General features: G+C 37.7%; 1 protein-coding gene across 4 annotated transcripts in view; it reads left to right on the top strand.

Moving 5' to 3' along the window:
- Window positions 1-22,298, top strand: part of PPP2R3A (protein phosphatase 2 regulatory subunit B''alpha) — a 199,353-nt gene that overhangs the window by 58,077 nt on the left and 118,978 nt on the right. The window contains exon 1 of one of the 4 annotated variants that reach the window (XM_082690863.1): window positions 21,821-22,256. The exons of the other annotated variants lie outside the window; for them this stretch is intronic. Within the exon in view, the coding sequence (XP_082546989.1) occupies window positions 22,125-22,256 (132 nt within the window). The 5' untranslated portion in view covers window positions 21,821-22,124. Of the gene's footprint in view, window positions 1-21,820; window positions 22,257-22,298 lie in introns of those variants that run through there. 4 annotated transcript variants of the gene reach the window in all.

Raw genomic sequence — 22,298 nt, 5'->3', positions numbered from 1 at the left:
CTGATGCCTAAGGACTAAATCTTTCCTGTGACCTGTGTTTGTAAATAGTTGTATTAGAATACAGCTGCACCCATTTGTTAACATAATGATCTGACTGCTTTTGTCCTTCACCTAAATTGAGTATTTAAATCCCTTAAAGCCTGAAATATCAACTATCTGGCCACTTATAGAAAAAAGTTTGTGAACTCTTCAGCGAGATATTATTTGTAGATCGGCAAAACGTTTTTGACGAGGTTCTATGTGATATTTTGTTAAAGGCATTGGATATCTTGGAATCATTAAATATCAGTAGTAAAAACTATCAGTGATTGTCAGCAGTCAAATAGTACACCAATAGAAAAAGCAAAATAAATGAGCACAGTGTTTGGAAATTCTTCATCATGAGTTCTGATCTTGGGTTTTGATCTTCACAGATTTCCCCCCACCCCCAGTGATGACCTATCTCTTACTTTCCACTTGAAACAGTTTCCTTTTCATCCCTTTCTAACTGTCAAGTTACTGATATTATTGACTAGCGAATGAACCTTTAGTACATGCTTTCTTCACTCAGCCTCTAGGTGACAGCAAACAACCTGTAGGTTCTAGAATAGCTGAGGTGTGAAGATGGGTGAAAATGAGTTATATAAGAAGAGAACAGCCTGTGGAGGAGGAAAAGAGGTATGTGTTTGAGCTCTCAGAAGGTTTCGTTATTTTGAATGAATGAATGAATTACTGAAACATGTTTTGAATAGGAGATAAGACAATTTTTTAAAAACACTTAGAAACTATAAAATGTTATTACAGTCATTTTTGGTCTGTTTTTAGTCAAATGGAGCAATAGCCTGTTAGCTGATATTCACAACTTAAAATCATAAAACCTAGGCTCCCTTGAAAATTCTCTCTCTTTAATTTTAGTTGAAAAAAAAAAGGCTAGGAAAAAATTTCTATTATTGTTTGCCTCAATTGAAAGAATGGAGGAAATGGGGCAGATTTCTTCAACAAAAGAAGAATTTAAGGTAAATAAAGAGGAAGATTTTTTTTAAAGCTCTACTATAATATTTAAGTCTAGTGAAACCTTAAAAATTTCAACTAATTGTGGGGAAAACCTGTGCCAATTACTAAAAAGTACAAATTAAAATTTCAGTGCTTTTAAGAAATATCTTTATTTTTATTTTTTAATTTCAAGAATAAAAAGTAAAGGGGCACCTGGGTGGCTCAGTCGTTAAGTGTCTGCCTTCAGCTCAGGTCACAATCCCTGGGTCTTGGGATGGATGGAACCCTACATTAGGCTCCCTGTCAGCAGGAAGCCCGCTTCTCCTTCTCCCATTCCCCCTACTTGTGTTCCTGCTCTTGCTCTCTCTCTGTAAAATAAATAAATAAAACCTTAAAAAAAAAAAAAGGTAGAACCGAAGTATTGCCAAGTGTGAACTTCAACTAGACCTATTTCAATAATGAAGTAGAGATCATTTATAGTCGTTAAAAAATTATTAAGGAGGACAATTTAGGTGATACAAACAAACTTTAAACATGTCATGAAATGAACAGTCTCCTTTCAGAGATGCACCATAAGGCAAAAAGCTTTTGTAAGCTGAAGAATAAAGAACAAGGAAGAGCCAAATAGAAACATTTGATTGGCTGGGGCCACATAGCCTTGCCTGTCATGAAAAGGTGCAGAGTTAGCTTGGCACTGGAGAATTGGCTATGTGAATATATTGTGTTTCTGGTCAAGCGGAGCATTGATAGGGACACAGTTATCTAAGTTTTGCTTTGCTGGGTGGCACCCCTGGCAGGTACAGTTCTATCTTGGACCTAAACATTTATTTCCACAGTCCCCTTATTTGATCATCCTCTTGACCATTTTAGAGATTTGATCAAAAATACCAGTCTTTTAGTTACCATCACTTCTTCAAGTCTCATTGCAGTTTTCAAGAGATGATGTCAGACTCCTGTTCTAGGAGCTGGTTTTTTCTGTTCTCTTTTGTTGTTCCAGAGACCATCTGTCAACTGGTCAATAGCTTTCCACATGCCTTTAAACTTTTGGGGAGAAAATATTGTGATATAATATTTGGGGCACTGGGTGGCTCAGTCAGTTAAGCATCTGCCTTCAGCTCAGGTCATGATCCCAGGGTCCTGGGATTGAACCCCATGTTAGACTCTCTGCCTGGTGGGAAGTCTGCTTCTCTCTGCTTCTCTCCCTCTTGCCCTTCTCACTGCTCATTTTCTCTCTCTCTCTCCCTTCCTCTCTCAAATAATAAAATATTTCAAAAGATCTTTAAATATATATAGTATTTCTATAAATAACATATGAATATAATAATAATTGGCAACAAAACAATCCCGTGGTTTGGACAGTACAAATGAATCAGGGTACCCATAAGGCAAACCAGCTAGAATCAAATAAGTCAAGAAGTTATCCCCAAGGGGTAGATATTTCTTTAAGCCAGTTGGCATGTTTATGTATTTTGTGTAACTGTATCTCTACTTTCCTAGAAAGGTTTATCTACTGAGGTTGTTTCAGAAAAACTGAGGCATTGGAAATCAGGGAAAGATTTATAATGGGCAGAAAGAACTACAGGATTACCAGCATCTTTGCAAATTGAGCAGGCGGTTGGAGGATGGATTACCTGCTTTAGCAGTGGCCTGAAATATGTCAACAATGGCATTATCTTTTCAGACATGGACAAGGAAAAAGTTGGCCAAAAGAATCATAAATACCTTTATGGTATAAGATTTAGGAAAAAGATAGTCGGAGAAGGAATGAAGAAACATTCTTGACCTGATGTCTTGGAAGGAAACAGTCTGCCTCCGTGTCAGCTGCTTTTTCCTAGTCAGTTGGATTTTGAGGTCTCTGGCATTCAGGATCAGATGTTTGGTGGAGCCTTCTTCAGTTGATGCCTTGTAATTTAGCAGCAATGTTGGTAGTTCAGTGTAGGTGGTAGGGTCCTTTCCATGAATCCCACCTTTAAAAAAGCAATAGAGTAAAACAATAACTATCCATAAATGACAAAAGACTTAAAAATGCCCATAGTTAAAGATCTGATAAGAATTCACTGTATTAGAATTGTGGTTATTTCTATGACATACAACATTTTAAGAGAACTGGAATTATGACTGGTAATATTATACCAGGACATAACAGATTTTTAAGAATTTCATACAATTTCAGGCGCCTGGGTGGCTCAGTGGGTTAAGCCGCTGCCTTCGGCTCGGGTCATGATCTCGGGGTCCTGGGATCGAGTCCCGCATCGGGCTCTCTGCTCAGCAGGGAGCCTGCTTCCCTCTCTCTCTCTGCCTGCCTCTCCATCTACTTGTGATTTCTCTCTGTCAAATAAATAAATAAAATCTTTTTAAAAAAAAAAGAATTTCATACAATTTCTAGAATTTCATGAATAGCATGCATCCATACAAATATAACCTAAGAAGGTTTATTACATATTTGACCGTGTTTCCTATGTGATTTAACATACCAAATAAACCCAGTTAGTTTAACATCTCTTTTTTACAAGGTGAGAGACAAATCCTTTGAGATTTTCCAGGGACTCTGGCAGATGTTAAAGTCACTTTGAGGTAAAATGACTCCATTTAGAATTTGACTTGAGGAAGTTATCAAGATGTCAGAAGGCTAGAAAATTATAATAAATAGGATCACAGGTCATTATAAATAATAGTTTTCTATTTAACCAAAGTGACAATAGAAGATTTTAAAGGTAAATAAATAAGGTTACAGGGTTGTGAACAAAATTTTAGCCCTTTAAATATTGAGAAGACTGGGTTTTCTTAAGTAATCAAAGACCCAATAAAGACAATATGAAACAGGTGAGAAAAAGTCTTAGCTGACCAGGCAGATTACTTAGAAAAAACTTCGTTTACAATTTTTTTTTTTTTTATTTAGAGCAGACCAATCTAAGGAAATACTTTGTTTTTTTAACAGAGAAAAAAACAAATTCTAGTTTTGAATCAGTGCATCAAAGATACTAAAACTTTTTAACTCATTTTTTTTTAACTTAAATAAATCCATTCCAATCTTAGCTAGATTGACCACACATAAAGTTCCTTTCTCAGGATTCCTTTTCCATGCACCTTCTACAACTCTTTTATATCCATTCAGATTTTGTCCTAATTTTTTTTCTTATTCTGGAACAATTATTTTACTTTTGAACAAAATTACTTTATTTTTTTCCTTTGCCAAAAAAGCAAAACAACGACAACAAAACCTCATGTCCTTCATACCATACCCAAGCGACACATTCTACTTTCCTTACCAATTTTTAATATATAGTTGTTTTCTTTTACCCGTATTATTTCAGTAATTTTAGTTATGTATATTGATTAAAATTCTTAACCCTTAGAACCTTTAGTTCCTAATGAAAACCGAGGAATAAGCAATAGTGGACTGTGGACTAGCAAATTTATAAACACACTTCATAATTTCTAGAAGTATATTCTTTCTATAGTAAATTTTTCAATGTGGCACAACATGTGTTCAGTAATAGACCCAATTATTTTAGTTACTTTCTAAGAGGAAGCCAGAAGTACATAAACTGTGTTTGTTACATAAATAATGTGTTTGTTACATAAATAATGTTAAAAAGTTTATAATGTAAGTAATGTTTCAGGGGCGCCTGAGTGACAGTGGGTTAAAGCCTCTGACTTCGGCTCAGGTCATGATCCCAGGGTCCTGGTATCGAGCCCCGCATCGGGCTCTCTGCTCAGTGGGGAGCTTGCTTCTCCCTCTCTTTCTGCCTGCCTCTCTGCCTACTTGTGGTCTCTGTCTTTCAAATAAAATCTTTAAAAAAATAATAACGTTTCAGTAATTTATTTGGAAATAATCTAGATATTCAATGAATATCTATAATTTAACTTTTTATAATTTTATAAGTTATAAATTTTATAAATTATATTTTATAAATTTATAATTTTAAAATTATAAATTTTTTATAATTTTAAGGTTTCAAGTTACCAAAGATTTTGGAAAATATCTTTAAGTAGACATACTATAAAGCATAATTATTATTGAAAAGTCCATATATAACTTAAACATATCTATTTAATTTACATGTTCTTAACAATTATGAAACTTTCATGAGTCATTTAACAGCCATCATCTTAAATTATCTTTCTTTTTGACAGATTTTGCAACAGAGATGGCATGAGCTCTTTGGACTTATAGTAGACTTAGGAAGAATAAAAGTTGTATGTCTGCATTATATTTAATATTGACAGTTCTAAAGACATGCCTGTTTTAGTTAAACCAACAAACTAAAACTAGATTTCCCCCCAGAGATTATCCTAGATCATGTAAACTTGGAAAACGTTTGGGTTAGTGTCTGTGTTTCTGAGAGTATAATCTTGATTCATCTAGACACTTAAGTTTTTTTAAACCAATAGGGCTTCTTTACAAATTAATTTTGGCAGTACTATCTGGAAGTAGAAAAATGTCAGCCATCTGGAACATATAACCATAGATATACATAAACATACAGATAGACACAAATAGGGATCTTAAAGGTTTTGTTCTAAAAATTCAGCCATGAAACAGGTATGATAATGCAAAACTCACTAGTTTGTTTCAGTGTTCCAAAATTCATTGTTAACTCACTAGTTTTTTAAAAGAACATTTGGGTCCAATTGTGTTTCTGGCAGAAGGGATAAATTTTAAGGTTACATGACTAATATTTGAGGAGAAGACTTTGAAGATTTTTCATTGACTGATAGCCTTTCCTTTTTTTCCCCCTCCTTCTTAAAAGAATTACCTCTTGGTTCCTAGAGAAGACCAGATAGAATAAGTACATCTCAAAGGCACAAAGAAAGAATGCAAGTTCCTCCAAAAAGGACTTCTGTTTCCTAAGGCCAGAATTTTTCCAGTACGCACAAGCCATTTGAGATGAATAGGGGAGTTTTGAGAATTGGTGCAAAGCAAAGGTGGGCCTTTTCTGTTCTTGTAAAGATTCCATTTGTAGGACAGTTGCTTTAATTCCTCAAAGAATCCAGTTGTAACCTGAATGATACTAAGGTATTGACATACCCATCCAATTACATTATCTTCAGTTTGCTATTTTGTATCAGGGAGATCTTCAATTAAGCTAGAAATTGAAGACTTTTATGTTCTAGATTTAGACTCTTTGTCTTTGGAATATTTTCCTTTCCCTCTAGGTATGAGCTTAATTTAGCCTGGGGAGAAGGTCTAAAGAAAAAGTTCTATCAGGCTCTGAATATCAGCTCCCAATTTGGCCAACTTCTGACCGTAGAGCTCCTAAAAAAAATCTTTCAAATATCTTGTCAGGTTTCAGCTGGGACAAACAGTGAATATTCCTGGAAGTACTAAACAACCCCTTGGATGCAAGAAGGATCCCTAAGAGTGTGCAAAAGATACTACCCTCCCAAGATCCAAAGCCATTCCCAAAGATAGCCAAAAGAAAGAAAGACAATTCCCCCTAAGAGCTGGCAGCAATTGGTAGAACCCTAGCCACAAGTGGAGTGCAAACCATGTTTTTCCAGCCATTTATTAGGCTTCCAGTCTGATGGTTGACCTGCCTGCATACACAATAACAGGCAACCTGTGTGTGTGAGACAGGTAAAAAGCTAAGCCAAGTTCTGAAGACAAATAAGGAGGGAAAGGATCAACAACAAATGGGTACCCCAAAACCAAATTCACAAGAGTATGCATTTAGAAAGGAGAGGACAGGGACACCTGGGTGGCTCAGTCATTTAAGCTTCTGCCTTTGGCTCAGGGTCTTGGGATCGAGTCCCACATCAAGCTCCTTTCTCAGTGGAGAGCCTGTTTCTCCCTCTGCCTGCTGCTCCCTCTGCTTGTGCCCTCTCTCTCTTTCTGACAAATTAAATAAATAAAATTTAAAAAAAAAAAAAAGGAGGGGGCAGTGAAATTTTTACCTTCCTTTCTCAACTGAATACTATGGAGATCCAGAACTGACTGTGTAAGAGTTCTCACCCTTTGCTGGCTTCTGCCAGTTTTCCTAAGATCTTTCTTATCTGCAGGCTCAGGAGCAAATGGGGTTTAAAGTATAGTCCTAGTATCTACCAGAATTTGGCAAGGTTTTTCTTTAATTTTAGTTCCCTTTAGAATACTTAAGGGAATATAACTGGTAGCAGTCTACTAGAGGATCCCTGAGAATCCCATTAACTCTGGGAGGGGCCCATATGGGGATTCTCCATCCACAGCAGATATGGGAGCATTGACTTGTGGGAAATTTGACAAGACCTCTGAGGACAATCTTTTTTCCCATCCTCATTGATTGCAAATGAGTCGTCAGTTTCTAGGCTGGTGTTTTTATGGTGGATTCCTACAATGGTATAATGGGGGAGGCCCAGGTGTTTTAGGTCTCTGGACTTGGAGTTGTTGCAGTTTTAGGGCCACTAACTTGGCAGACTTTCGTTTACCCTCTTGTATTCTCTTCAGAGTGGAAAAACAATCCAGATAGAGGATTACCAGAAAGAGTATTCAAATAAAGGAGGGTAGAGGGGACTATTAGGAGTTGTTTCAGTCTTAAACTTTTTACATTTTTTACATTTCTTTTTACATTATTTTTTTACGTTTCAGTCAAACATTCTTTTGTTTTGGGTACTTCTCATGTCTTTAATTTTTCATTAGCCTCTTTCAATGAGTCTTTCAGTGAAGCTATTTTGGAACTTTGAAGCCTTTTGGAGGCTCCCACCTGCCTATTAAAGTAGGCATCCCATTCTGTTTGTTTGATTTGAGAACCCCCCGCTTTTAAGTGAATTTCTTAAATGAATGATCTTGTCTAATTGGAATGCTTTCCATATGGCCGTTGTAATTCCAGGCTATCTTGATAAGATGTCATTTTTGTAGATACCTTCAACTTCCAGGACCGCAGTTCTTAGACATAAAATAGACAGGTGTGTTGAAAGTTTGAATGCTTAATTCTTTGAAAGGAGTATCCCATTTATTTAGCTAATCCTGGATATCTTGGCACCAAATTAATACTTAAGAGGGATATGCTGCTCAGTTGGGTACTTTGTGTGGTGTTTTACACTGTACCTTTGATGCACGGTTTTCTCAAGGTTGGCGGTGACCTAGTATCAATCTAACCCTTTCCAGGACCCACTTATCCTAGCACAGGAGTCTTAGAATTAGGTGATGAGTGCTCTGACAGACTCTAAGTGCTTGACCTGTGCCCACTAGTTTTGTGGCTTTGGTTTCTGAGATTCCCATTACCAGTAGATTTTGTATTCTTTTCACCAGAAAATTCCTTTACAGTGGTGGACACTCTGATGACTTTTAATAGTCTGACTCTTGCCAACTTAGATTTTTGACAGTCAAAACAGTTCATATTTCTTCTCTCTTTATTTTCCAAGTCCCCTAACAGTTTATACTGTGAACTTGCCTCAAGACTTTGTGAGTCCCCTAACATATGCACCCATTATGGACTCCTAATATAACTGTCCCAGAACCCTCCTGGAAATTTCAACCCCAGAACCTTTTCAGGAACAGTATATACATACATACTTTTTAAATAATGTTTGTTTGGACCATAGAGCTACCCACAGGGGTATGAAGCTCAAATCTGAGTGTGACTTACCGCAGCTCTCAGTAGTGATGAGAACAGTGAACTCTCAAAGGGTTCAGCGGGTGCCTTGTCTGCACGACTTGTCCCGTAGGCATTAGCAGTCAGCCTTGGATCTCATCCCTTACCACCAAAAACTGTTAAAAGTGATTAAAGAAGACAATTTAGGTGATACAAACTTTAACACTTTATGAAGTAGATAGTCTCCTTTTGGAGAACTGAAAAATGGGGCATAAGACAAAAAGCTTTTGTAGAATAAAGAGTAAAGAACAAGGAAGAGGCAAATAAAATAAATGTGATTGTCCGGGGCCACTTAATTAACCTTGTCTGGGGTGAGAAGGCTCAGAGTTGGCTTTGCATTGAATTGGCTGCATGAATATACTGCATTTCTGGTCAAGCAGAACTTTTGCAGATACATGGTATCTAAGTTTCAGTTTGCTTGACATGGTACTCAGGCAGGAATGGCTCTTTCTTGGGCCAGAAATTTATTTCAACATAGTTAATATATAATTGGTATGCAAAATAGAGGTTGCTAAAATGCTTTACATGCATAAAATAGTTTGTAAATAGTATAAGCATGCATAGCATACAGGAGGAGATAAAAATGAATCAGACATGACAAGCCTTTGTGGAGCCCACAGTCTAATAGGGGAGGTGAGCTGTTTACTATGATGGAAAGTAGAAAGAATAGATTCCAGAAGAGAGAGACAAAGGAAGTCCTACAGAAACTCAGAGGAGGGAGAGATAATGTCTCAGCTTGTGGAATTCAGGGAAGTTTCTCTGGAGGAGATAGCATTTGGATATGGGAACTCCAATTCAACAAATTTACTTAAGGTGCTAGCTCTTGGTGCTATGACAGTGTCGATACTGAGATTAGAGGTTTATTTCTCCAGTGGCTTGGATCAGTTTCATTCTATTCCATTCCATTCCATTCCATTGCTTTCTAAGACATCAAAGTGTACTTTAATCCTCCATCTGTCTTAACATATGTAAGCATTGGTCTCAGGGGTATCCAATAAGAGAGACTAGATGGAAATGTCATGAAACCATTATTTCTGTCACACCTAGGCTCTGTGGTAGCCTAATCTTGATGATCAACGGTGACCAAAATTGGTTTATCAGACCTTTCCTTCCTAGAGAGTATGAAGGAAAACATCAGATTCTTCTGGTTATATTATTGTGAATTCTAACTTAGTAGAATCCACTCTAACCTGTTTCCCATCAGCTTTCCGGAGTCTTAAAGTCAGAATTTAAGCAGATAACGTATCTGACAACCAAATCCATACCTTGCCTTCTCTTTTTCCACTTCAGCCTCCAAAGATGTGATCACCAGCTCTTAAATGTTAAAATAAGCATTTTGAGGGAGATTTTTAAATCCCTCAGGTTTCTGTGTTTGAGCCACTAGCTTATATTGGCCTTTATTTGGCAAATAGTAGCATTAAATAACTTTGTTGAATGAATAAACAAATAAGTGAATGAGTAATCAAATAATGGGATTATTGGTTGCCTACTCTGCCTGCTTCCCAAATGGAAACCGTCCTCTTGCCTGAGCACTAGCTAGCCCTTTGTCCTTTGACTGTCGAGGATAGATGCAGGAGACCTGAGGTCAGGGTGCCCTTCTAGGAATGAGGGTGGTGCCTCAGTAAAGCTTAATATCTCATTAGGCCTCTGGCCTCTTAATTTCTCTAGCTTTTATCACCTGTCTTGTGGTGTTCTAGGAACAGTCCCATTACCTTTCCTGGCAAGAAGAAAGAACCCCATTAAGAGCATAAGTCAAGCAGAGAAAGACAATTATCATATGGTTTCACTCAAATGTGGAAAATAAGAAATAGAACAGAGGACCATAGGGGAAGGGAGGTAAATCCAAATGGGGAGAAATCAGAGAGGGACATGAACCATGAGAGACCATGGACCCTGAGAAGGGAAAAGGGTGGGAGGAGGGGGTAACAGGGTGATGGGTATTTAGGAGGGCACATGCTGTGATGAGGACTGGGTGTTATATTTAATCAATGAATCATTGAACACTACCTCAGAAACTAATTATGTACAATACAGTGGCTAACCAAACATAATTAAAAAATTAAAAAGTTTAATATCTGATTCTATTTGGAAAATTATTTAGTATATGCTGGATGTACACTTAATTTCAGTGATTCTAAGCATCTACATTGAATGTAAACATAATCTGAAGTCAGTATCCTAGTGTGAGATATGATAATTATCATTTGATTTTGGTTCTCCTGTTAGCTATAATAAAGCTACCCAAGGGTTAAAAAAAAATTATGATATGGTAAATATTAACAGTTATAACCCACATAATCAAAAACACTTTGGAGTCCTTAGTAATTTTTAAGAGCATAAGGAGTCCTGAGTCCAAAATGTGTGGAGATCACTGGATTTAGTACATTATGGTCCATGTAATATGGAGAATTATGCAGTCCTCAAAAATATCACAGAAATGTATTTGTTGATAAGGAAAAACATTCATAACATATTAAGTGGCAAAAAGTTACAAAATGGTGTGCTGTGTTACCCTATTCTTTTTTTAAAATATATATGCATATGACTAAAAGATGATTCTAACTTTAAAAAGTATAGGTCATTTCCCTTTATTGCAGAATGGAAATCTCTTGATTATAAACTATAGGTATTTCTAGGAGATGGTGCTCTCTTGTTCACCATTGCACCCCTAGGCCCTATTGTAGAACCTCCACATACTGTTTAAATTGAATATTTTGAATATTTTGTCCTTTGTCCAAATTGAATATTTGTCCTTTCTCTTTAAGGAATACCTATACATCTCATTGTCTCATTGTCCTTTTCCCATTCTTAAAATTTCCATCTTCATCCCCATGAATTTAGGTTGTTAAAGAATTTTTCTGGCCATTTAGTTTTTCAGTACAATTGTTTTTGTTTGTTTGTTTGTTTGGTGGTGGTGGTGGTGGTGATGGTGATGGTGGTGGTGTTTTGGGATGCCCGGGAGGGTCAGAGAAATCTTTTGGGGTAGGCAGGATTTGTGCTGTTATTAGAACTCTGCTTTCTTCGATCCTGATCAGGAATCTATATCTAAGATACCATTCCAGGGGAGAATAAAATGTTTTCTTAGGCTAATGACCTAACATTTTGGTTTTCTCAAAGTTTAAATATTATATAATTTTGTGTGTGTGTGTGTGTGTGTGTGTATATATATATATATTTAAAAGTGTAGTAATTATGAAAATAAATTTAAGATTATAGCAAAGCACACTGTAGGAACCTTTTTGTTTATTCTGGAGTATTTAAAATAAATGTTTCTCTGTCTTTACATTCAATGTTGATATCCGTGCCTTCATTGAGATTAACCAGTCATATCACTGAAGGAAAATGTTTATTCTCCCCTAGCTTTAAAGGTGCTGATGGCTTCTTTGGATAGAGTTTGGGTAGAAATGAAAACACTCAGTAAGTTAGTTGGAAATCATCCTTTCTCCTAATTTGTTTAACCACAGTGTGGGTTAATAAAAGTGTAGTACTGGGATATGGCCAGTAGCAAATTTGAATTTGCAGAATGCGTTCTACCTGTATTTCCCCCTCTGCCTTTAGTGGCTTCTGAGGTCAGGTTCTTTTGCATCTCCATTTTTCCTAGTGAATCAGCATCAGCTATCTCAGATATGTCCCCACCTATATTCAAAAGAAAAGTAGATCTGTATATACTGATACAGGAAAAAATGGTCAAGATAAACTATTTAATTAAAAACGTAAATTGCAAAACAGATGTACCAGTGTGATCACTGTTTCTTAATATGTTTGTGTGGACACAAAAAAACTGGAGGGTAAACATGCTCCAAATTATGCACATCCCCTAGAATTCTAGTAAAATGTGAGTCCCAGATATCCAGATCCTTCTGAGAGCAGTCCCTGCCTATCTTCCACACCACCCTTGGCAGGAGTGAAAAGGAGTTCCCAGAACTCAGCTTGTTCCTGTTAACACCCTCAGGCCTCCCTCACAGGTCTGCCCAATACTCACAGCTCCACCCTCTCTGCCTTAAGGACTAATTCGACCATCAGGACTAATCTAATTGGTTCTTCATCCCTGCTTGTACCAGTCACCATAAGAAGTCCAGGAATCCAGATCATCACTCTTCTCACCCTATTCTTGTACATGCTCTCTTCTCAGTCTACATCCAACCCTCCCAACTCCCGAGATCTTTTCCCCATGCCCTCTTGAACTCGTCATTCACTGGCAGAATCTCCTATGTTATCAGACTCTTTCTGAACATTCCCTTTACTCCTTGTTCTAACTGAAATCCATCTCTCCCACAATATAGCCATGTGAAATCTTGGCTTTTTTTTTTCTTTACCAATTCACCCCCTCATCCACAGGGTTTGGAGGGGGCAGTGAGTGTTCTTTCTTTTAATTGCTATTTCCAAACTATTCTTTTTCCTATCTCACTGAAACTACCCCTCCAGTTTTGAACTGATGTCATGAGACTCACCACCCAGTACCCCTCCTGGTTGCAGTCATCTACTAACCTCATGTTAATTCCTTCCTTCCTTTTTTTTTTTTTTAATATTTTATTTATTTATTTGTCAGAGAGAGAGTGAGAGCACAAGCAGTGGGATCGGCAAGCAGAGGGAGAAGCAGACTCCCGGGGATCCTGATGCAAGACTCCATCCCAGGACCCTGGGATTGTGACCTGAGCCGAAGGCAGACACTTAACCAATTGAGCCACCCAGGCACCCTCCCTTATTTCTTGAAGATGTTCTCTCTTGGCTCTATGATGCTTCCCAATACAATTTTTGCTACAATTCTTGTGTGTTTTTAGTAGGTGAAGCAGCGAATACACGTTTCTCAGTTCCTTGATCTCTCCAATTTTTCTTCTGTCCTTCTTCAGCTACTTCTTCTCTGATTCTGTTTATGTCAGTGATTTTAAAAGTATGGTTTCCATCCAACAGCATCAGCATCACCTGGGAGCTTGATAGAAATACATATTTTCGTCTAGTGTTCAACGATTCATTAGTTGCAAATAACACCCAATGCTCATCCCAACACGTGCCCTCCTTAACACCCAACACCCAGTTACCCCATCCCTCCACCTCACTCCCTTCTGCAACCAACAAAGACTTATGATGTACTATATGCTGGCTAACTGAACATAAAAAAAAATAAAATACGTATTTTGAGGCCCCACCCCTTACCTACTAAATCAAAACTCTAATGATGGGACTCAACAATCAGTGGTTTAACAAGCCCTGCAGGTAATTCTGGTGCATGCTCTTGTTTGAGAACCATTGCCATAGTTCCTCATTAAAATCACTCTCTTGAATATAGTTTCAGCTTCTTTACCTTACCTTCACTTTGTAGTATTCACCTGGAAAAACCACAGCTTACATTAAGTTATGTTCTCTGTCTGCTTTAAGCTTTTATTTGGCAGCTAACCTTGGCTAGAGAAAATCACAAAATAATATTGAGTGGTCTTTGCACTAAATTCATGACCACCAACCTCCAGTGGGCCTTCCAAGCTGTCTGGCAGTCCTACTACAGTTCTCTAATCCCTCACTTTCCCACTCTTCAAATGACTCATCCATTCTTCTCTGTTTTCTAACATCTCTTCCATTCTCACCCTCAGCTAATGATGTTGTTTCCGATTTCACTAAGAAAAGTGAGCCAATCAGAGGGGGATCTTAAGCTAGCCCCCTAGCCATATCAGTACCCATATGCTCTCTCCCTTTCTTTCTGTTACTATATGTGAATGATCTGGGCACCTACGTAAGGCCAGCCTCTGTACTGGTGCTGTAAGTCCCATCTTCTCCCACTAACTCAGGGACTTTCTTCCCTGATTGGCCTTTTGTCTCCCACATTCATCAATTTTTCCCCATTACTAGGTTTTTCAATTAGCAGATAAACATGCTATCTCTCCCATCTTTAACACAAGGCATCCAAAAGGCACTTGGCATGCAAGAAGCACAATTCTGTCAGCTGTTTTATTTGCAGTATAATGCTTATCACGAGAGGTTTGACCACCAGTTCCAGCCTTCTCATATGACATCTGTGAATTGAGCCCTCACCCAAAATTACTGAAAAGTCACACAGACTCACAGACTCACACACACAGCCAGTGACATGTAAAGTCAGTGGATTGAAAACTCTCTATTCCTTCTAACTTTAGTTGTCCGATGTATTGGTAGGCTAAAACTGAATTCTTATGCTCTATAATGAGCAGTCTCTAATTGAATTCCTGAAAGAGAGGGTGGAAGAAAAGCAGACTAAGGAGGACAGAGAACTCTAGGAACTAGAAGTTCTAGATATCCAAGAATTATTATGCCTAATAATTTTAGACTCTTAATTATCTCTTCTTGCCCCAGATCCTAAAAGAAGATCTGTCTCTAAGTATTAGGAATACTGAGGGGCAAAAATATTTGATTTGTAGGTTCTTTCTGTTATTCGTCATGGAATGTGTTCCTGTCATTTCGAGGCAACTGAAACAAGACGCAAAATGCTTGTTAGACTGCCTGTTTTGCTGCAGCCAATAAACTTAAGGCTCAACTCAAGGATCAGGCCAGGATCAAAGAAGCCATGGATAAGCAACACCACACAACCTTTTCCCCCACCTCAGTATTCATTCTTTAAGAGTAAAATAGCATTAATTACACAAAACAAGCTATTAAACAATGTGAAAACACTTTAGAGCCTAAAGGAGGATATCAAAATTTAGGATTAAGAGTAATTAACTAATTAGCTTATAATCAATTTCTTAAAGCTCATTTGCAGTGGTATGTTAAGCAGTCTATGATTCCAGGTTATTACCTCTTTTAACTACTCTGGCAATTAAAGCCAGGTTGAGAAAGGCTTTTTTTTCCTAGATATAATTTGCACAGTATAAAATATACCCTTCTGAAGTTCGTAATTCAGTAGGTTTTAGTATATTCAACAAGGTTGTGCAGCCATCAGCACTATCTAATTCCAGAACATTTTCATCATCCCCCCAAAACCTGTATTCATTGGCAGTCACTCCCTCTGCCCTCCTTCCCTCAGCCCCTGGCAACCACTAATCTACTTTCTGTCTATATGGATTTGTCTGTTATGGACGTTTCATTTAAATGGAATCTTACAATGTGCAGTCTTTTGTATTTGTCTTCTTTTACTTAGCAGAATGTTTTCAAGATTCATCATGTAGCATGTATCAGTGCTTCATTCCTTTGAGTGATTAAATAATACTCCATTGTGTGAGTATACCACATTTTGTTTATCCATTCACCAGCTGATGGACATTTGGGTTGTTTCCACTTTTTTGGCTATTATGAATAAGTCTGCAATGAACATTCATGTACAAGTTCTTGTGTGGACTGAGAAAATCTTTTTTATTTTATTTTATTTATTTATTTGACAGAGAGAGATCACAAGTAGGCAGAGAGGCAGACAGAGAGAGAGGAAGGGAAGCAGGCCCCCTGCTGAGCAGAGAGCCCGATGTGGAACTCTATCCTAGGACCCTGTGATCATGACCTGAGCAGAAGGCAGCGGCTTAATGCACTGAGCCACCCAGGCGCCCCTGAGAAAATTTTTTGATTTAGTATTTTTAAGTTTTTCAACACAGCCAGCTTCCTTTTTTGAATCAGAAATACCCTTCTGATGTAGCAGAGCTTCCTCTTAAATATGTAACTTTTCTCCCCCCATAGCATCTTTTGAGCAGAATCTTTAGTGTCACTTCACCAGTGACTCTCTTGTCTTTCTGGACCTTATTCTAACATTGAACACAACTGAGCTCATTTCCCAGGTTTGCTGTGCTTTGTATTTCTGTCACTCAGATTTTCACAGCTTTGCTGCCTTACTTACCCCACAAGCCGCCTTCACTCTAAGGTCTTGGTTGATGGTATCATCTCAGTCTTCATAGCCATGTTAACCTGAAGCTGGTGAATGACTTGACAAGTGTGTTTGTAAAATAAAGGCTAGACTTATTTTGGCACAACACATTGCATATACAGTATTAACTGTTTAGCAGTTTTCTACAAGTCAAAATAAATGATTTACTTCTTCAGGCAATTGTTCAAATTTTTCTCTATCCTGTGTAATCAACCCATTTTTTTTTCTTAAAATATCCCATAGTGCTGATTCTTTCCAGAGAAAGAAAGAATTAATATTGTATATCACCATTGTCTTCACTAAAAGGAATTATAATCCTTTCTGAAGAGGATTCAGAAAGTTTCAGAGAATCAAGCCTGAGTTTCAGACTAAGCCTTAAAGAATGAATTCTACAAAAATTGAATGTGTTGGGTGTCACACACAGCTTTATTCTTTCTCCTTCCCAGTCTCACCTTCGTTGAGAGACAGGCTTTCTAGACTCACTCCTAAGTTCTTTAGGTCCTTTCAGGACATGGTAAGAGAGCACCTTTTCCTGCTTTCCTTAGAAGGCTATCTTTAAAAAATCCTTCACTTTTTCAGGTCACAGCATAGGCTAGCCTTTCTTTCACTTAAGCTGGATAAGGAACTGGTAAAACTCTGTACCCAGGAACCCACAACAGCTGGTTCTCTTTGAGAAAGATTATCATCCTTGCTCTATCCTGTTTCCTCTAGGGGAACATGTATGGAACACATAACAAACCCCAGTCTAGGCAGCTGGATCTTGAGGTAACAAGTGATGGACCCCCAGTCCCCAGAAGAGAGAGAGTATGAAGCTTTTTCATCCTCTGGTCAAGCTGTGTTAATACAGTTGCCTTGAAGACCCAGGTTGAGCACATTGTCCAGACAGAACAAACATGTGTCATCAGACAGGGTACGCTCATGAATGATCCGTAAGATGAGAAGAGATGCAGGTGGTTGTGCAGGAAAACACCTACTGTTGACTAGTTATCGTATTTGGATGGACTTTATATATGCTCTAGAAGGCAGGAGAAAAGATCTGGTTTATTTCAGAAGGACATTGGGAAGACCTTACAGTTGACTCTTTACATTATAACTGCCTACAGTTCTACCCTTTCCATGGTCTCAAATTGAATTTATAGACTATGCATTAATAATTTTCTATCCTTGGGCGCCTGGGTGGCTCAGTGGGTTGAGCCGCTGCCTTCGGCTCGGGTCATGATCTCGGGGTCCTGGGATCGAGTCCCGCATCGGGCTCTCTGCTCAGCAGGGAGCCTGCTTCCTTCTCTCTCTCTCTCTGCCTGCCTCTCCATCTACTTGTGATTTCTCTCTGTCAAATTAAAAATAATAATAATAATAATTTTCTATCCTTCATGCTGGGTAGCCCCCCGCCAGGCTAAACTCTCACCCAAAAACACCCAGCCCCATGAATTGTACTTACTCTATGATAAACGTAGAGAAGAGAGTAGATAATAGATCGTGTTTGCATCGGTAGTGAAATTCCTCATACTTGATTTTTCCCACTAAAAAAGAGGTCACTCTAAAAACTCTCTTCTTTGCAACTATATTTCACTTATATTCTTCTTGAAACTAACTCATTCTGAGATACCTTCTAGAACCAAACACATTTATTTCCATATAAGCACAAGTAAATAAGTAAAAAGCAAATAAACCAACCTCGTGATAGTCTTTTTCCATCAATAACTTATTGCTGTGGACCAGTTCTTTCCTAAGCGCTGTTAGGGGGCCTGGTCTTTTCTCCTTTTGATTTCGTTGGAAAGCAGTTAGATAAACAAAAACTACAGCTCACTTCATCATCAAAAGAAATGGAGAAATGTTTTCTTAAGAGTGTAGCAGACAGGCTCTTTTTTAACTACTCTTCTGACTTGGAAACTTCAGAGACTTACGGGAAGTGAATGAAATGAAAGTATTTGTTTTTCTTTGCTCCAAATCAGCTTTATGCTAGGTATGGTAAGGAAAAGAAGAAACCATTTATTTATTATATCCATACCCTCAGCACCAAGTGAAATGTCTGTATAAGTGGCCAGAAAAATACTTGTTTGAATGACTATAAAATTGACCTTACCCTCAAGAGTTTAGATTCTTGGAAAATAATTATCAGATTATAAAATATTGTAGAAACCCTTTTACTAGAACACAGTTGGGATTGATAATTAGTAGGGAATCGTAAACTCTGTGTATGTATTACAAAATTTTATTTTAACTCAGAACATTAATTTATTCAGAAATTTTGTAGAAGGCCAAAGCCTTTTCTTCGACTGTCATTGGAAATTGGAGGTCCATATAAGATCTTTCTTTAATAAATCACATTCAATACATTTGTTGACTGATTTAGAATTTCTTTAAAGTGAAGAAGGAACTTAAGTCAGTAGTGAAGCAATTCGAATGTAGACTCCTAGATTTTCATTATCTTGTCCTTTATCTCACCCATATGTAATGTAATTTTACAGAAAAAAAAATTTTTTTTAAACTAACAGCTTGCCTTTACTGAATCTTTTTTAAAATCGTTTTATTTTTTTTTATTTGAAAGAGGAAAACCATGCACGTGCCTGTGTATGTACCAGAGAGGGCCAGAGGGGGAGGGAGAGGGAGAGAAAATCTCAAGCAGAGTCCACTGAGCGTCAGCCCCACTCGTAGCTTGATCCTAGTACCCAGAGATCGTTACCTGAGTGGAAACCAAGAGTCAGCTGCCCAACTGACTGAGTCACCCAGGCATCTCTTTTTACTGAATCTGTATAAAACAATTCGACTTAGTTGTTTTATTTTCAATTTTAGGAGTTTTAGAAACAACAGCTTTTATCAACATCCATATTTCATTAGCTTATGTAATATGTAATTGAATTGAGTAATTACTGTAAAAAGTACAGCTAACATAAACAAGTGGGTACAGGCACAACCAACTCTTATTAAGCAACTACTGTGATAAGAAATATGAGAACATAACAGTAACTAAATTGTTAGTCACGGATCAGTATGTTCCAATTGTCAGGTTCTCTCTTTTACAGGAGAATGGAGATCATTGGCTGAACCAGAGAATAGGTTAAGTAGAAGTCATTTAAGAGTAATGGTATTTCATTAGGAGAATTGTAGTCAAGGGGGCTTACATAGGGAAACCTTCATGAAATAGGTAAAATTTAAATTGATTTTGAAGGATGGGTAGAATATATGATTTGAGGAGAAGGAACAGGAAAGGGATGATGGGATGAAGAGTCACCTCCCACATTGCTGTTGGGAAGAACAAGGGGAATACAGTTTAAGATGTAGTTTAATTGAAAAAGCGTTAAGTCATAAGCCTAAGACCTAATGCCATTCATAACAGAGTTTTTTGATGTTTTAATTAAGGGGGTAAATAATGAAGGAGTAAAATATTATTCTAGGCAAAAGTGTAGGAAGAAAATCAGGGAAAGCTAGAGCTCAGAGTTAACTTGTAAGCCCAGTGAGAGGAAATTGGGGAGAACGGAAGAGCCCAAGTTAAAGTATTAGAGCACTGATATCATCCATAATCTTCTGTCAACCATATTATATATTGAAAGCTTTCATGTAAGATCTTGTGTGAGTGGAGAATTCCACAGCTTAAAAAGAAAAAAAAATTGAAAACTATAGGTTTAGACATATAAGCCCAATGTACACATCATGAAGCATCAGAATGTTTGGAAGGAAATAAATTTTTAACAATGTAGATCAGGGTACCTAGGTGGCTCAGTCAGTTAAGCATCTATCTTCAGGTCAGGGATCAAGTCCTTGCTCAGCAGGGAGGCTGCTTCTCCCTCAGCCTGACACTCCCTCTGCTTGTGCTTGCTCTCTCTCTCTCTCTCTGACAAATAAATAAAATCTTTTTTTAAAAAATGAAGGAAACAATGGAAATCCAAAGAATTTAATTCCCACTAAATTTGACAAAAGTTCAGTAGAAGAGCGTTAGAGCTATTTTTTGTTTGGGGGTTTATTTGGTAATGATGTTTGGTTTATATTTTCTAGAAATAGAAAATAAATATTGATTGAATGATGTGATCAAAAATAAAGACTGAGGGCGCCTGGGTGGCTCAGTGGGTTAAGCCTCTGCCTTCGGCTCAGGTCATGATCCCAGGGTCCTGGAATCGAGCCCCACATCGGGCTTTCTGCTCTGCAGGTAGCCTGCTTCCTCCTCTCTCTCTGCCTGCTTCTCTGCCTACTTGTGATCTCTGTCAGATAAATAAAGAAAAAATCTTTTAAAAAAAAGAAAGAAAGAAAGAAAGAAAGAAAAATAAAGACTGAAGAGGATGTTTGAAATTTTATTTGTAAATGACTATATGAGGCAGATGTTTAGTGTATAACAAAATAATAGAATATTTTTTAAATTTGAGATTATTTCTTTAAATCTCCTTAAAGAAGAAAGTGTCACAAATTCAAAACTACTATGTCATTGCTGTTTGCTCATCTTTTTTACCTTTACTGTAGCTGTATTTCACTCACATGTATCTAAACCTGCTTTCTTATGACATTCAATTGTTCCACTTTCTTTTCTTATTTTTTAAGATTCTATTAATTTATTTATTTTGAAAGAGTGAAACAGTGTGCAAGTGCAGGCAGGGACAGAAAGAGAGGGAGAGAGAATCTTTTTTTTTTTTTTTAAGATTTTATTTATTTATTTGACAGAGATCACAAGTAGGCAGAGAGGCAGGCAGAGAGAGAGGAAGGGAAGCAGGCTCTCCGCTGAGCAGAGAGCCCAATGCAGGGCTCCACCCAGGACCCTGGGATCATGACCTGAGCCAAAGACAGAGGCTTTAATCCACTGAGCCACCCAGGTGCCCCAAGAGAGAGAATCTTAAGCAGATTTGCACTGGGTAAGGAGCCCTTCACCCCATGACCCCAAGATCATGAGCTAAAATCAAGAGTCAGACGCCCAACCAACTGAACTATCCAGGTGCCCCCAGTTGTTCCACTTTCTTAACCCACACTTTGACAAAAAATTTTCAAATATGCCCAGATCCAGGATCACTCCAGCAAAGTATGTTGGATAACTTAAGATAGGCTTCTGCACACAAGCCAGAAAAAAAGGATTTGATTTTTAAATATAAAATCAACAGACCTCTTTCTATATTACCATTTGAGGTTGAAAGTTTTTCTCCATATTTGCACTGGCTATATCTAAAGGGTTTTATGTATTTGCTTCCCTTCAAAGAAGAAATTTTTAAAAACTGTTCTTAAAATGATAGATTGAAATTTGAAGTGTAGCTTGTTCTTTTTTCATAAAATACTAAATAGCAAAACCAAAAATGCTCTCCATGTTCTTTTTCTAATAGTTTGAGGAGAAACTGATTTATTTGGATTGATATCTCACATACTCTGAGTTTAAGAAGTTAGCATTATCTGAGAAGTTGCTATTTTTAGGTCCAGCTGTAATGTTTCTAACTTTGGTGCTAGAGTAGTGGGTGCTTCCTTTCCCAGAAGGCTCTGTATTCTCAACATGTGCAGGTCAATTTAACAAAAAGCTATCTACAAGGAGCAACAGGCCCACTGCAGGCGTGTTTCTAACTTGAAAATTATGATCAGGTATTGGGAGCCACTGGCTATATTTGGGAACCAGTTGCATGTCAGTACAAGCATGGATTGTGGTCCCTGGAGACTGGGAGAGCACAATGCTTGAACTTAATTTCTTTTGGAGATAAGAAGAAAATACCTCTCTACTTGACAAGATTGACAACTTTTTAAATCTGACCATCTTCAGAAGTGTGCTGGACAGTGGCTAAGTAAACATCCACTTTTCAAAGATGATGATCAAGGAAACATCTCTACGAAGGGACCCGGATTTAAGGGGAGAATTAGCTTTCCTGGCAAGGGGCTGTGATTTTGTTCTCCCGTCACGGTTTAAGAAGCGGCTGAAGTCATTTCAGCAGACACAGGTTTGGAACTTGGGTGTTTCTTTTAAAATATTTTTATTACTA

Source organism: Mustela nivalis (genome assembly GCF_964662115.1).
Source record: "Mustela nivalis genome assembly, chromosome: 1".
Classification (NCBI taxonomy): domain Eukaryota; kingdom Metazoa; phylum Chordata; class Mammalia; order Carnivora; family Mustelidae; genus Mustela; species Mustela nivalis.
This window is presented reverse-complemented; position numbering and strand designations above follow the sequence as displayed.